This window comes from Ovis aries, chromosome 3, assembly GCF_016772045.2.
Source record: "Ovis aries strain OAR_USU_Benz2616 breed Rambouillet chromosome 3, ARS-UI_Ramb_v3.0, whole genome shotgun sequence".
NCBI lineage: Eukaryota > Metazoa > Chordata > Mammalia > Artiodactyla > Bovidae > Ovis > Ovis aries.
In genome coordinates this window covers 46,694,020-46,710,586 of record NC_056056.1, presented here as the reverse complement: position 1 = coordinate 46,710,586, position 16,567 = coordinate 46,694,020, and the positions used below count along the sequence as shown (strand labels likewise).

The 16,567-nt window shown below is 37.6% G+C and overlaps 1 protein-coding gene across 6 annotated transcripts in view; it reads right to left on the bottom strand.

The window, feature by feature from the left end:
• The window catches only part of USP34 (ubiquitin specific peptidase 34), a 230,355-nt gene that overhangs the window by 173,189 nt on the left and 40,599 nt on the right, over positions 1–16,567 (bottom strand). For all 6 annotated transcript variants that reach the window (XM_015094329.4, XM_042246017.2, XM_042246016.2 and 3 more), the window contains exon 3: positions 7,174–7,594. In XM_015094329.4, the coding sequence (XP_014949815.2) occupies positions 7,174–7,594 (421 nt within the window). The remainder of the gene's footprint in view (positions 1–7,173; positions 7,595–16,567) is intronic.

Sequence of the window (16,567 nt, the reverse complement as noted above, 5' to 3'; positions counted from 1 at the left end):
AGGAGATCAAACCAGTCAATCCTAAAGGAAATCAACCCTGAATATTCATTGGAAGGACTGACACTGAAGCTTAGGGCCAATACTTTGGCCACCTGATGCCAACACCCAACTCGTTGGAAAAAACCCTGATTCTGGGAAAGACTGGAGGCAAAAGGAGCATAAGGCAGCAGAGGATGAGATGGTTGGATAGCATCACCAATTCAATGGACATGAACTTGGGAGAACTTCCAGGAGATGGTGAAATACAGGGAGGCCTAATGTGCTACAGTACATGGGTTCACAGAGCCGGACATGACTTGGTGACTGAATAACAAGAGAGGGCATGATCTCTCTTCTCTATATAATTTTTATACTCATTTAACACAGAAGAAAAAACATTAGGGCAATAATTCATCTGCTAGAATTACCTATATTATTCAGGATTAGGAAAACAATGTCACTGGCCTCCACAAACTTTTTCTGTGAGTTGTTGCTGTTCAGTTGCCCAGTCGTGTCTGACTCTGAAACCCCATGAACTACGGCATACCAGGCCTCTCTATCCCTCACCATCCCTCTTACTCAAAGCTCATGTCCATTGAGTTGGTGATGCCACCCAGCCACCTCATCATTCTCTGATGCCCTCTGTTCCTTCTGCCCTCAATCCTTCCCAGCCTCAGGGACTTTTCCAGTAAGTCAGCTATTCACACCTTCTGACCAAAATACTGGAATTTCAGCTTCAGCATCAGTCCTTTCTGTGAGTACTCAGGGTTGATTTCCCTTAGGATTGACTGGTTTGATCTCCTTGCTGTCCAAGGGACTCTCAGGAGTCTTCTCCAGCATCACAGTTTGAAGGCATCAGTTCTTCAGTGCTCTGCCTTCTTCATGGTCCAGCTCTCACAACTGTACAAGACAACTGGGAAGACCACAGCCTTGATTATACGGACCTTTGTCAACATAGTAATGTCTCTGCTTTTCAACACACTGTCTAGGTGTGTCATAGTTTTCCTGCCAAGAAGCAAATGTCCTCTGGTTTCACAGCTGCAGTCACCGTCCGCAGTGATTTTAGAGCCCAAGAAGAGGAAATACGTCACTAGTTCCACCTTTCCCCCCTCTATTTGTCATGAAGTAATGGGGCCAGATGCCATGATCTTAAGTTTTTTTTAATATTTAGCTTTTAGCCAGCTGTTTCACTCCCCTCCTTCACCCTCAGAATTATTATTTTGACTATTTAAATGATTATGTCTTTCAAAAAATTTTCAACTTTGATAGGAGGGAAAGAAGGATGCAGAGAGAAAGGGAGAAGGAAGAGAGACTCCAAGTTCCCATCTTATTCACTACTGACAATGAATTACAACAGTTACAGTGATTAGACTGAAACATGTGAGAAGCAATGCAGATGAAGACCTGAATTATAGAATTCTCTCAGCAATATGCTATGTAAGCCTAACAAGAACTTTTAACCTCTCTAAGTCAGTTTTCTCTTATATGCAACAAGCATATTTACTAAGTTTCTAAAGGTGTCAAACACTAACATAGGAGCACTGCATCTTCTCAGAGTCTAGGTCAATTTGTTCCTCTTAAATAAAGTAAAAGGCCTTATCAGGAAAGGATGCATAAAGCTGTATGAGGGCAGACTAGATGAACTACCTCCTTATAAAAGGTGGAATTAAACCATTAGTAAACTCTACAGTACTGCATAATAAATACTAGCTTTTAAGACATCTGTATGTATAAACACATACATATAATTTTATAATATATATGTACACTACATCAAAGAACCTTTGAAACAACTGGCCCTTAACATATTTAATAACATGGCCACAGGACAGAAACTAGAAATGTTAGAATACTGGTAACATCTCATTAATAGAAACTTGGGAAACAGCTAATTACGAACAGAATATTAAAGATGCACATATAAATTCAATATAAAGAGATGAGACTTCTACATAAGAATATAGAATTCTATAAAAGGAAAGCTCTCCTTTATTGTATTCAAGAGTGGTGTTTATTAGAATTTTACCTAAAGATCATAAAGTCATTGCTTTCAACCAAGTAGTTACATGGAATGATCCTCAAAAATGGTTACTAGGGCATTTCAATCCACAAGGAAAAGTACAGGGGAGGGTGACTATACCTATTACCTATTTCAAAAGTGATTTTGAAAATCACTTTTTTTAAAAAACTGACAAGGAAACTGATTTTAAGAACAAAATGACGTATTTAGTATTGGTATAATTCTTATCAAGAGATTTAACTGGACAAAAAAGTATTTCTGAAACATTTTGAATAAATTTCACATATTTACACCCCTAACCAAATGATTCGTAGCATCTTTCAATTTTCAATGTAAAGCATAAAAAACACGATTCATGTGGCGTTCTTAAGACTAAATTTTGCAGTTTTGCATGAACTGATCCCCTTTTTGTTGACCAAGGTAACATTTTTTAGAATGATTAATAAACATCTGATGTCATATAGGAGATTTATTAAAAGGTTTCTCTATGGGACGATAACAGTAATTAAGAATACTGGAAGACAGAGCACAAACTGATTTAAAGTATTCTTATGGAGAATTCTAATAGGGAAAATACCAACCTCCTGGACTATATTTTTAAGTAGTCTCAATTCAGTGTTAAAAACATTTTCAGTAAAGAACAGTTTTTTCTCTAGAGGAAGCAAGAAGCTTAGAGAAGTCAGTATGGAAGTTATAGAAAAAATAAGCTGGAGAAAATAGCCTTTAAAAAAAAACAAGACATGGTAGATTTGTTAATGCCCACAACTCTACCTATTCGTGGATGTACAGAAAAACACAATGCACTTTAAAGTTTAAAATGAAACATTACCTCTCCTCCCATCCACATACAGAATCTACTTCACACCCCTTTGATCTGAGCTGTCCTTGTGAACTGCTTCAACCAACAGATTATGGCAAAGCTGACACTGTGTGACTTCTGAAGCTGGACTTTTAAGACTTTTACCCTCGTCCAAGGTAAGGAGCAGCGGCTACACTTTGCTGGAGCAGCCGTGAAGAGATACCCAACGTCCAAAGTAAGAGAAACCCAAGTAATACAGTAGGTGTTGCAAGAGGGCATCAGAAGGCAGACACACTGAAGCCATACTCACAGAAAACTAGACAATCTGACCACACGGACCACAGCCTTGTCTAACTCAATGAAACTAAGCCATGCCTTGTGGGGCCACCCAAGACGGGAGGGTCATGGTGGAGAGGTCTGACAGAATGTGGTCCACTGGAGAAGGGAATGGCAAACCACTTCAGTATTCTTGCCTTGAGAACCCCATGAACAGTATGAAAAGGCAAAATGATAGGATACTGAAAGGGGAACTCCCCAGGTCGGTAGGTGCCCAATATACTATTGGAGATCAGTGGAGAAATAACTCCAGAAAGAATGGAGGGATAGAGCCAAAGCAAAAACAATACCCGGCTGTGGATGTGACTGGTGATAGAAGCAAGGTCCGATGCTGTAAAAAGCAATATTGCATAGGAAGTTGGAATGTCAGGTCCATGAATCAGGACAAATTGGAAGTGGTCAAACAGGAGATAGCAAGAGTGAATGTCGACATTCTAGGAATCAGCGAACTAAAATAGACTGGAATGGGTGAATTTAACTCAGATGACCATTATATCTACTACTGTGGGCAGGAATCCCTTAGAAAAAACGGAGTACCCATCATGGTCAACAAGAGAGTCCAAAATGCAGTACTTGGATGCAATCTCAAAAACAACAGAATGATCTCTGTTAATTTCCAAGGCAAACCATTCAATATCACAGTAATCCAAGTCTATGCCCCAACCAAGTAATGCTGAAGAAGCTGAAGTTGAATGGTTCTATGAAGACCTACAAGACCTTTTAGAACTAACACCCAAAAAAGATGTCCTTTTCATTATAGGGGACTGGAATGCAAAAGTAGGAAGTCAAGAAAACACCTGGAGGAACAGGCAAATTTGGCCTTGGAATACGGAAAGAAGCACGGCAAAGGCTAACAGCATTCTGCCAAGAGAACACGCTGGTCATAGCAAACACCCTCTTCCAAAAACACAAGAGAAGACTCTACACATGGACATCACCAGATGGTCAACACCAAAATCAGACTGATTATATTCTTTGCAGCCAGCAAAAAGAAGACCTGGAGCTCACTGTGGCTATGATCATGAACTCCTCATTGCCAAATCCAGACTCAAATTGAAGAAAGTGGGGAAAACCCCCACTAGACCATTCAGGTATGACCTGAATCAAATCCCTTATGATTATACAGTGGAAGTGAGAAATAGATTTAAGGGACTAAATCTGATAGACAGAGTACCTGATGAACTATGGATGGAGGTTCGTGACATTGTACAGGAGACAGGGATCAAGACCATCTCCATGGAAAAGAAATGCAAAAAGCAAAATGGCTGTCTGGGGAGGCCTTACAAACAGCTGTGAAAAGAAGAGAAGCGAAAAACAAACAGGAAAAGGAAAGATATAAACATCTGAATGCAGAGTTCCAAGGAATAGCAAAGAGATAAGAAAGCCTTCTTCAGCGATCAATGCAAAGAAATAGAGGAAAACAACAGGATGCAAAGAGTAGAGATCTCTTCAGAAAACCAGAGATACCAAGGGAACAATTCATGCAAAGATGGGCTCAATAAAGGACAGAAATGGTATGGACCTGACAGAAGCAGGAGATATTAAGAAGAGGTGGCAAGAATACACAGAAGAACTTTACAAAAAAGATCTGCACAACCCAGATAATCACACGATGGTGTGATCACTCACCTAGAGCCAGACTCCTGGAATGTGAAGTCAAGTGGGTCTTACTTACAAAGCATCACTATGAACAAAGCTAGTGGAGGTGATAGAATTCCAGTTGAGCTATTTCAAATCCTGAAAGATGATGCTGTGAAAGTGCTGTACTCAATATGCCAGCAAATTTGGAAAACTCAGCTGTGGCCCCAGGACTGGAAAAGGTCAGTTTCATTCCAATCCCAAAGAAAGGCAATGCCAAAGAATGCTCAAACTACCGCACAATTGCACTCATCTCACACACTAGTAAAGCAACGCTCAAAATTCTTCAAGCCAGGCTTCAGCAATACGTGAACCATGAACTTCCAGATGTTCAAGCTGGTTTTAGAAAAGGCAGAGGAACCAGAGATCAAATTGCCAACATCCGCTGGATCCTCGAAAAAGCAAGAGAGTTCCAGAAAAACATCTATTTTTGCTTTATTGACTATGCCAAAGCCTTTGACTATGTGGATCACAATAAACTGTGGAAAATTCTGAAAGAGATGGGAATACCAGAACACCTGACCTGCCTCATGAGAAACCCATATGCAGGTCAGGAAGCAACAGTTAGAACTGGACATGGATCAACAGACTGGTTCCAAATAGGAAAAGGAGTACATCAAGGCTTTACATTGTCACCCTGCTTATTTTACTTCTATGCAGAGTACATCATGAGAAACACTGTGCTGGAAGAAGCACAAGCAGGAATCAAGATTGCCGGGTGAAATATCAAGAACTTCAGATATGCAGATGACACCACCCGTTATGGCAGAAAGTGAAGAGGAACTAAAAGCCTCTTGATGAAAGTGAAGGAGGAGAGTGAAAATGTTGGCTTATAAAGCTCAACATTCAGAAAACTAAGATCATGGCATCTGGTCCCATCACTTCATGGCAAATACATGGGGAAACAGTGGAAACAGTGTCAGACTTTATTTTTTGGGGCTCCAAAATCACTGCAGATGGTGACTGCAGCCATAAATTAAGACACTTCTTGGAAGCAAAGTTATGACCAACCTAGATAGCATATTGAAAAGCAGAGACATTACTTTGCCAACAAAGCTCCAGCTAGTCAAGGCTGTGGTTTTTCCACTGGTCATGTATGGATGTGAGAGTTGGACTATGAAGAAAGCTGAGCACCGAATAATTTTTGCTTTTGAGCTGTGGTGTTGGAGAAGACTCTTGAGAGTCCCTTGGACTGCAAGGAGATCCAACCAGTCCATCCTAAAGGAGATCAGTCCTGAGTGTTCACTGGAAGGACTGAATCTGAAGCTGAAACTTCAATACTTTGGCCACCTCATGCAAAGAGTTGCCTCATGGGAAAAGACTCTGATGCTGGAGGCATTGGGGGCAGGACAAGAAGGGGACGACAGAGAATGAGATGGCTGGATGACATCACCGACTCAACTGACATGAGTTTGAGTAAACTCCAGGAGTTGGTGATGGACAAGGAGGCCTGGCGTCCTGTGATTATGGGGTCGCAAAGAGTCGGACACAACTGAGCGACTGAACTGAACGGACAGCTTCCATTTTGCCTTCCTGGATCAATGCTAAGACTATCGTGTAAGGAAGCCAAGCTACCCTAGTAAAGAATAAGAGGTCATGCAGAGAAAAGTCCAAGGAGCCCTCAGGAGCAGCCAGCACAATCAGACATGTGAACGAGACCATCTTGGACTCTCAAACCCATTCAACTTCCAAAATTAATTCATCTGCGTTAAGTGAGGCCATACAAAAACCAGCAAAGGAATTGACCAGGCAAGCCATGGAATCATGAGAAATAATCACTATTGTTTTAAGCCATTATTACAATACATTACCACATAACTGTTTCAATTCCTACTATCTGGAGAAATAAATGCCATTATCTAAATAAACCTAAGACGGAAAAGTTTGTATAAATATCACTAGTGGAGGAAAGAGGGAGGGAGGGAGGGAAGGAGGGAGGGAGAAAAAAAAAATCACTAGTGGAATAAGTAAAGCATCTTGAGTGCAAAAGAAAATAATTACAGATAATCTGTCAAGCATTTTTTCTTTATAAAAGGAATTCCAAATTCTGTTAACCTACATTTCTAAGAATGAAATCCCATGTTCTTCTTTTTCCTCAATTACTAGTTTTTGAAAGTCACAGTAAGTAAAGCATAGGTATACATTAGCAAGATATCTATCACTGATAGTTTAATTTTTATGAGCTCAATTTATAAATCTTTCCCTAGAACTACACTGAGCAAATGTTCAACACAAGTCACTACAGAAATGCTCTGAAGAAATCCAAAATAATTTTTATAACAGTGATTTTTATAATTTTCCATCAATAATGACTATCTTCATATTTATTCATAAGTGAGAAATTACCAACATAACCATGACTGGGTATTACTTAAAATTCGCAATACCTATTTTTACATACCTCTATAGTAGGATGAGTATTATGCTTGTAAGCAGTATATAAAGGAAACTGAATCTGAAAAATTTTTGCCACACACAGTAAGAGTTTTTCCTTCTCATCTGTACTCCACAAACTAAAAGGATCAGAGTTCTTTGAAGATTCTCCCTCAGTCAGATTACAAATTCTTGTAGAGTTTGATTTTTTTTCTATTGATTTTTGTCTTTCTGTACTTCCTTCATTACATTCTCTTTCTATATTCTGTGGTTCTTCCGCTTGATTACTCTCATCTTGCCATGTGGAATCTATGTTGATAGTAGTACAATGTTTACAAAGCTGATCTCGGAGCACTTGAACTTGGGCAATCACTAAGTTAATAAGTGCACACACTACTTGGTTAAAAATCTCCAAATGCTTATACTCTTTGAAGCAGCACAGACATTGCCTACAAGAGAAAAAAAATTTTTTTAATTAATAAATGCTTCCTACAGAGGCAACAATTATATCCTTCTAAAAAACAGTATTAAAAAAGTAAATACTAAAGTATTTTTTTCAAATAATTGTTATTTCCTCCCTTCTGATAGAGTAGCACTATAAAAACTTTAAAAGATAGCATCACACCAAAAACTGATACTGGTAAAAAATCACTAGATTGACAGCTATCATCTTCAGTTTTATATTTTATCTATCCCTCCAGACTTCCCTTCCCTTGTAGCTCAGTTGGTAACAATCTGCCTGCAGTGCAGGAGACCCGGGTTCATTCCCTGGGTTGGGAAGATCCCCTGGAGAAGGAAATGGCAACCCATTCCAGTATCCTTGCCTGGAAAATCTCATGGACAGAGGAGCCTGGTGGGCTTCAGTCCATGGGGCTGCAAAGAGTCAGGCACGACTGAGCGACTAACAGTTACTTACTTATCCCTCCAGACAAATAACTATTTAAGAACAAGAATTACGGCTGTATCTTTGCTTCTCTAAGTAGTAAGTACTCAATGCATGTTTAATAAGTTATTACAAAACTGACTATAATAAAATACCTTGTTGGTAAACTTGACTCATTACCTTACATAAGGGGTTTTGCTGTCAACTAATAAAAAAATTTACATTTTGGGGGGGAGAATGGGTAAATGAATATGTACAGCCGAATCCCTTTGGTGTTCATCTGCAACTATCACAACACTGCTCGTTAATCAGCTATTCACCAACAAGTTTCTTTAAGTTACATTTTAAAATAATTTGCAGGGGACTACCCTGGTAGTACAGTAGTTAAGAATCTGCCTTCCAAAGGGAGGATGCAGGTTCAATTCCTGGTTGGGGAACTAAGATCCCACATGCCACAAGAAGCCCCTGCACCACAATGAAGATGCAGCACAGCCAAAAAAAAAAAAAAAAAAAAAACTGTTAAATAAAAATAAAAAAATAATTTTCTTGGGATTTTCCTGAAGTCCAATAGTTAAGACTCTGTGCTTGCACTCTGGTCAGGGAACTAAGATTCCACATGCTAGCTGTGCAGTAGCCAAAAATAATAGTTTACTTGAAGGCTATTTAGAAGGACATTCCTACCCTATCTGGCAGATCAGAAGTGTTTAGGAATAACACACACACACTTACTTCAGTTCCAGTAAAAAACAAGAATAAAAATAATAAGAGTCTAATTATTACACATAATTATAGTTCTCTCAGACATGTTCAGTTAGAACAATGTCTAGCATTTTATAGATAATCAAAGGGGTCTGGTGAGTAAATGATACACAAGTACCACGTTATAATGTAACCAAACACAAATGACAGTTAAGCGACTATCACAATTTGCATCTATTTATCAAAACAAATCAAAACTCTTATTGTACCAAAAAGATCACCAACTTCTTGTATGGCCATGTAAGAATAATTTCATTTTCTCTAGGTGTGGAAGATTTGAAGTATATCCACAATTCTTTAACACTCTTCCCTTTAAAAAGGGAAGCCCAATTTTCCTCCTCTTGAATGTGGACCGGACTTAATGACCAATGAACGGAATGTGGCAGAAGTGACAATGTGTGACATCTAAGACTAGGTCATAAAAGACCTTGCTTCTGCCTTGCTCTTTTGGATCACTTACTCTGAAGGAAGCCAGCTAACATGTAAGACACTCAAGGAGGCCAAAGCAAGGTCCACATGAGAAAAAACTAGCCTTCCACTAGCCACCCATTTGCCAACCATGAAAGGGAGTCAACTTAGAAATAGATCCTCCGGCCTCATGTAAGGTCATGACTACAGCCAGAACCAACCAACTAAACCACTTCCAAACTCCTATTCATACAGTGATTGATGACAAATGTTTATAATTGAGATAATAAATGTATCTCTCAGGATAATAAATGCTTGTGTATTTTTTTTCAATGATTTATTTGGCTGTGCCAGGACTTAGCTGCAGCATGGGGGATGTAGTTCCATGACCAGGGATCAAGCCCAGGCCCCTGCATTGGGAGCACAAAGTCTTAGCCACTGGACCACCAGAGAATTTCCTATTGTTATTTTTAAAACACTAATTTAGGAGTACTTTGTTACACAGAAATACATAAATGATATATCAGGACTATTTTCTAGATGGCAAAATGAAAGGAATTTTATCTCTAAGGCCTCCTCCAGCTTCAAGTTCTATAATATTGTAATATCTACAAGAAGAAAAATAAAGACATTAATCAACATTTTTCTGATGAATAGCTTCTTTCTTTAGGTTTAGGAAAAACCAAGGTCAAAGGGAAGAATCATACATTTGACTATCTTTAGTGAAAATGGCATCTTGAGTTTCTCCTCAAAAAACAAACTTAAGACCAGGTTTCAGATCAGTAAAGCCAAACAGTGAGTCAAATTTACTTTAAAAATTCACTGTCAGGGATGGACCTAGAAATTATCATACTAAGTGAAGTAAATCTGACAGAGAAAGACAAATATCATATGATAATCTCTTATATGTGAAACCTAAAAAAAAAAAAAAGATACAAATGAACTTATTTACAAAACAGACTCGGACTTCAAAAACAAATTTATGGTTGCCAAAGAGGAAAGGTAGGGGGGAGGGATAATTTAGGAACTTGGTATTAACATATATATGCTACTATATATAAAACAGATAATCAACAAAGACCTACTATACAGCACAGCAAACTCTACTCAATATTCTGTACTAACCTATGTAGGAAAAGAATCTGAAAAAGAATAGATACATGTGTAACTGAGTCACTTTGTTATACACCTGAAACTAATACGGTAGATCAACTAAACTCTAGTATACAATAAAATTAAGAAATAATAAAATTAAAATTCACTATCATGATATGAGCAATAACTGACTAGGAAACCAATCGTAAAATACTAAATTGATATATGAACAAAGTAACAAACTGGATCCAGGTCCTTACAGATGTAAAATATACACATTCAAGGAGAGTTGAGGATCTAAGTGAATACGCACACACAAACACATGTCTTTAAAATAATTATATACTATATAAATTATACACTGTACTGCTTACTCAATTCTGAGACGTCTACGTATCTCAATTCTCAATTCAGCATGTCTCTCTGTATCCACACCCACAAAACAAGGAGGGAAAAAAATTTAGTTTAAAACAAAAACATCACTTTTTCAGTTAAGGCCAATCTGATTTTATAAATAAACTTATTTCTTCTATGTTGTAAATCACACTACAAATATACATAAGGAAAAAAATCATTAAAGGGATAATGGAAGAAAAGACGACAGCAAGAAATTCTGGATGATAGAAAAGGGCAGAAAAATAAGTAACTGTGTTCCAAGTAAACAAACTTACAAGGGGCCACAGGAGAAAACTATCAGCAAAAAGATTCACCCCACAGAACACTGGAAAAGCTCAGTACTGAAGAGCTTCAAACACCTCAGAAGGCAGAAATAAAGCATAATAGGAAATAGGACTAAATGAAAGGTACTGTTAAAACCTGCAGGCTCCCATTCCAGACAGCAAGAATACTACCCCTACCTGACCCAGGAAACGAAGAAATTCTTACCGTACATAAAATGAACAAGATAAACTCAGGAACATAAGATACTGAAGAAGATAGAGATATAAGAAAATGAAAGTGAGAATTCTGTAAAATTATGACTGAATGGTGAACCTCCCTCAAGTATCCTTCTCTGCCCAACAATCAGATTAATGTATCTCAAGGGGAAAGACTTAGAAAATGAGGACAATGCAAGAGAAAAAGCCTATAGTAAAGTCTGCTCAACATTTTACCACATCATACACTACAGGCCAAAATCTGAGGAGCCCCATTCACACAGAACTTGCAATCTATTTTTCAGTGGCCCTCTCTTAACTATGAAAAGATAGCCACGGATACTAAGACTTTCCAGGAAAAACTGTGTCACTAAAAACAGATGAAAGCAAACAAAAGAAATTTAGAGGCAACAGATAAAACACAGCAAGAAAAAAGGTTTTAATTTATATCCTCAGAGAAGTGAAAGATACTCAATTACCGAAACAGAATACTGTTAAAAAATGCATTCCAGTTACAAAACAGAGCCATTTAATGTGTACAGATGTGCACTATATAGCTTTTGCTTATATACCATTCACAATTTAAAAAGAAATTAAAACTATATCAATTTGTAAAATTCAATAGAAGATCCAGAGGTAAAACTTGAGAAATCTCCCAGAAAGTAGACTAGACAAAGAAAAGCAATGGGGAGAAAAAGAAAAACTATCAATCAAGGAGGTATAATTACTGACTGATATTAGCAAGAAGACAGCAGAAAACACAGAGCTAAGGAAACTGAAATTAAAATAAACTTCAGAACTGAAAGGCCTCCAGAACACATATCATCATGAAATTTCTGAAGCCAAGGAGGGATAAAGATCCTAAAAGCTTGCAGGAAGAGTGGAAAGAGTGACATGGAAAAGCTCAGGAAATAAAAACAGTGCATACTTCCTCAAAGTAATACTAAGAGATAAAATACGATGGAATAACACTTTCAATATTCTGAGAGATAATAATTTTCTATCTAGTATTCTATATCTGACAAAAGTTATCAATAAAATAAAAGTAAGGGCAGAAGAGACACTTCTTTTTTAGGCCACAAAGGTCTAAAAACCATTTATCTCCCTGGTAATTTTTCTCAGAAAACACATCATCCAAACAAAACAAAGAAGTAAACTAATAAAGATGGCATGCAATCCATGAAACTAGAGATCCAATACAATAGAAAAGCAAAAGAAATTTCAAGGATGATCTAAAGAGCAGATAGGTGTTTCAGTAACCCTAATGAGAAATCAATACAGACTGGAATAGGAAGATGAAGTCCAAAGGAGACAGAGAGAAGGAAAGAAATAACAGATCGCTTAATGATGTATAAAATATAAAAACTAGCACTAAGAAAGGCTGTAGATGTGGGGGAAGAATAAGCGATTCCCACCCAGAAAATTAATCAAATGAAAAACAAGCCACTAAACTCAATGAAACAAAGAATAACAAAAGAAAAACAACAATTTATATCTTTTAAGATATAAAGTGAAACACAGAATCTTTCTTGGCAATCACTGAGCAATGTGAATGTGAAGTCAAGTGGGTCTTAGAAAGCATCACTATGAACAAAGCTAGTGGAGGTGATGGAATTCCAGTTGAGCTATTTCAAATCCTGAAAGATGATCCTATGAAAGTGTTGCACTCAATATGCCAGCAAATATGGAAAACTCAGCACTGGCCTCAGGACTGGAAAAGGTCAGTTCTCATTCCAGTCCCAAAGAAAGGATTTGCCAAAGAATGCTCAAACTACTGCACAATTGCACTCATCTCACATGCTAGTAAAGTAATGCTCAAAATTCTCCAAGCCAGGCTTCAGCAATACGTGAACCATGAACTTCCAGATGCTCTAGCTGGTTTTAGAAAAGGCAGAGGAACCAGAGATCAAATTGCCAACATCCGCTGGATCCTCGAAAAAGCAAGAGAGTTCCAGAAAAACATCTATTTCTGCTTTATTGACTATGCCAAAGCCTTTGACTGTGTGGATCACAATCAACTGTGGAAAATTCTGAAAGAGATGGGAATACCAGAACACCTAACCTGCCTCATGAGAAACCCATATGCAGGGCAGGAAGCAACAGTTAGAACCGGACATGGAACAACAGACTGGTTCCAAATAGGAAAAGGAGTACGTCAAGGCTGTATACTGTCACCCTGCTTATTTAACTTCTATGCAGAGTACATCATGAGAAACGCTGGGCTGGAAGAAGCACAAGCTGGAATCAAGATTGCCGGGAGAAATATCAATAACCTCAGATATGCAGATGACACCACCCTTATGGCAGAAAGTAAAGAAGAACTAAAAAGCCTCTTGATGAAAGTGAAAGAGGAGAGTGAAAAAGTTGGCTTAAAGCTCAACATTCAGAAAACGAAGATCATGGCATCCGGTCCCATCACTTCATGGGAAATAGATGGGGAAACAGTGGAAACAGTGTCAGACTTTATTTTTGGGGGCTCCAAAATCACTGCAGATGGTGATTGCAGCCATGAAATTAAAATACACTTACTCCTTGGAAGGAAAGTTATGAGCAACCTAGATGTATTTTCAACAGCAGAGACATTACTTTGCCGACTAAGGTCCGTCTAGTCAAGACTATGGTTTTTCCTGTGGTCATGTATGGATGTGAGAGTTGGATTGTGTAGAAGGCAGAGCGCCGAAGAATTGATGCTTTTGAACTGTGGTGTTGGAGAAGACTCTTGAGAGTCCCTTGGACTGCAAGGAGATCCAACCAGTCCATTCTGAAGGAGATCAGCCCTGGGGTTTCTTTGGAAGGAATGATGCTAAAGCTGAAACTCCAGTACTTTGGCCACCTCATGAGAAGAGCTGACTCATTGGAAAAGACTTTGATGCTGGGAGGGATTGGGGGCAGGAGGAGAAGGGGACGACCCAGGATGAGATGGCTGGATGGCATCACTGACTCGATGGACGTGAGTCTGAGTGAACTCCAGGAGTTGGTGATGGACAGGGAGACCTGGCGTGCTGCAATTCGTAGGGTTGCAAAGAGTCGGACACGACTGAGCGACTGAACTGAACTGAGCAATTATTTTCATATTTAGAACTACCTCAAGAACTGACATAACTATATTGAGAGGATGGGGAAGGTTAAGTGGGCGAAACCATTACGCATCAGAAAAGTAAGTTCACAAATTATATCTAAATTAATAAAGCAATAGCATTATGATTTTTAATATAAATGAAATATAATTATTATTTCAGAAAATAAGTTAATGTCCAAACCAACATTTTAAAGAGTTGAAAACAGAAACAGGGCTGAGAAGACAGGAGACAATGGACTTTTTTACAGGCCTTTTCCTCCCATTTTATTTTTTAAAGTCTACACATATTGCTTTGTATTTATTTGTATGCTAAAATCATACATTACCTTTGACTACCTGAGCTTATGCTATTTTATTCTCAGTCCTACACCTATTACTACCAGCCTGATAAGACTTTATTACTTAAGTAGAGTTTTGTGCTGCCTATGTGAGTGGAGTACGGTTACACTTAAGAACACACAATGAAAAAAATTTCTAAATGATAACATAATATGCATGTGTGCTCAGTCACTTCAATCATATCTGACTCTTTGTGACCCTATGGGCTGTAGCCCACCAGGCTTCCTCTGTCCATGGGATTCTCCAGGCAAGAATCCTGGAGTGGGTTACCATTTCTTACTCCAGGGAATCTTCCCAACCCAGGGATCGAACCCATGTCTCCTGCATTACAGGTAGATTCTTTACCCATTGAGCCACTTGGGAAGCCCCCAACATAAAATACGTAGCATTAATTAATATAATAAACATACTAACTACACATTCATGAGGAAGCTATATGTCAAAATCAAATTATTTCAACCTGGATTCCATAATTTGATCTAACAAATATTCCAATAGATCTAACATTTTCCTGGCCTGGTACTGCTAAACATGAGAAAGAACTGTTCATCTATAGTATCCAACCTTAGCAAAAGCTTATTTATGAGCTAATTTCTGAAAAGCACTACTTTGAATAGTGGTCAATATCAATATCCCACTGGCCACATTTCTTAATGCCAAAAGACTAAACTCTTAAATAGTGGAGAATATACATTAACCTATTCAAAAGCAGTAGTATCTAAAAAACATTCTAAAACAGTTTTAAAATAAAAATAAAGTTGATTGAAACAATGAAAATAAGCAATAGCCTCAAATATTTATTAAGTAACAAATGACAAATAAGAAAGGTACAATTTTTAGCCTGAAAATACAAAGAATCACCCCCTAACTAGCACTCAAAATTCTTTCAGGGGAGAAATAAGATTAGAAAGTAGACAAGCAGGAGACAATGAGGAAACTTGAATGGCTACTAAGGCATCGGCAAGATATAATAAGCCTATTTTATAATAGGCTTTAAACAAGTCAAAAAAAAAAAAATCTAGCAGCAATTCCAACAAGAAGGATTTTGCCTTGTAGGATCAATGCCTTCATCATTAATGACATTTCCTTTCAGATCCATACATGCTCTTTTCCAAATTTATATTCTTAAATTTATTCTAATATTCTCTCCCCGTTCTCTGAGAATTCATTTTATTTCCCATTTCATTCCAGTTTCCCATTCCAAGTGATAAAATAATGATAATCTGTTAAAGTAACATACATAAATAACTTATTAAATCTTACAAAGAAGTGACAGCTATATTACTGTGATGAAGCAATTAAAAATGATGACGAAATAAGGATGACACAGTCATTCTGTTGTGCACCTGAAACTACTACAACATTGTTAACTGATTATATAAAACAGTTTAAAAGAATATTTGATGATATAGACTGACCACAGTTCACATAAAAAAAAAATAGATTATAAAAGATACAGTTTTATAATCATATTTTTGTAAAACTTTAAACGGTACTGTTTCCAATCTTACACCAAGGTTATGACAAAAAAATTTAACAGTTGTTAATCTGGTGACAGCATATTTTTCTTTTAATTTTTGATCTTCTGTATTTTCTAAAAAGATTTTCACAGTAAGTATATCCTTTAAACAGGAGCAATATTATAAAATATTAAAGCCTTCGAAATTTATATAAATATTAAACTTTTAACATACTGTGTTTTCAAGTAAACATTCTCTTTCACCTATATCCTGGCCAATCAATGTATCAGAAAAGTGATTCTTCATCATTCATAATCTTATGAAAGTTAACACTTTTCTCCCAGAAAACCTATAAAGAACATTTTGTATGAGATGTCATGGGTCCATTTGTGCACGAAGTTACACTGATGGATCTTCCATAGTCATGAGCCACCAAGTTAAGAATTTCTTTAATAAATTCAGTTCAGTTGCTCAGTCGTGTCCAACTCTTTGCGACGCCACGAATCTCAGCACGCCAGGCCTCC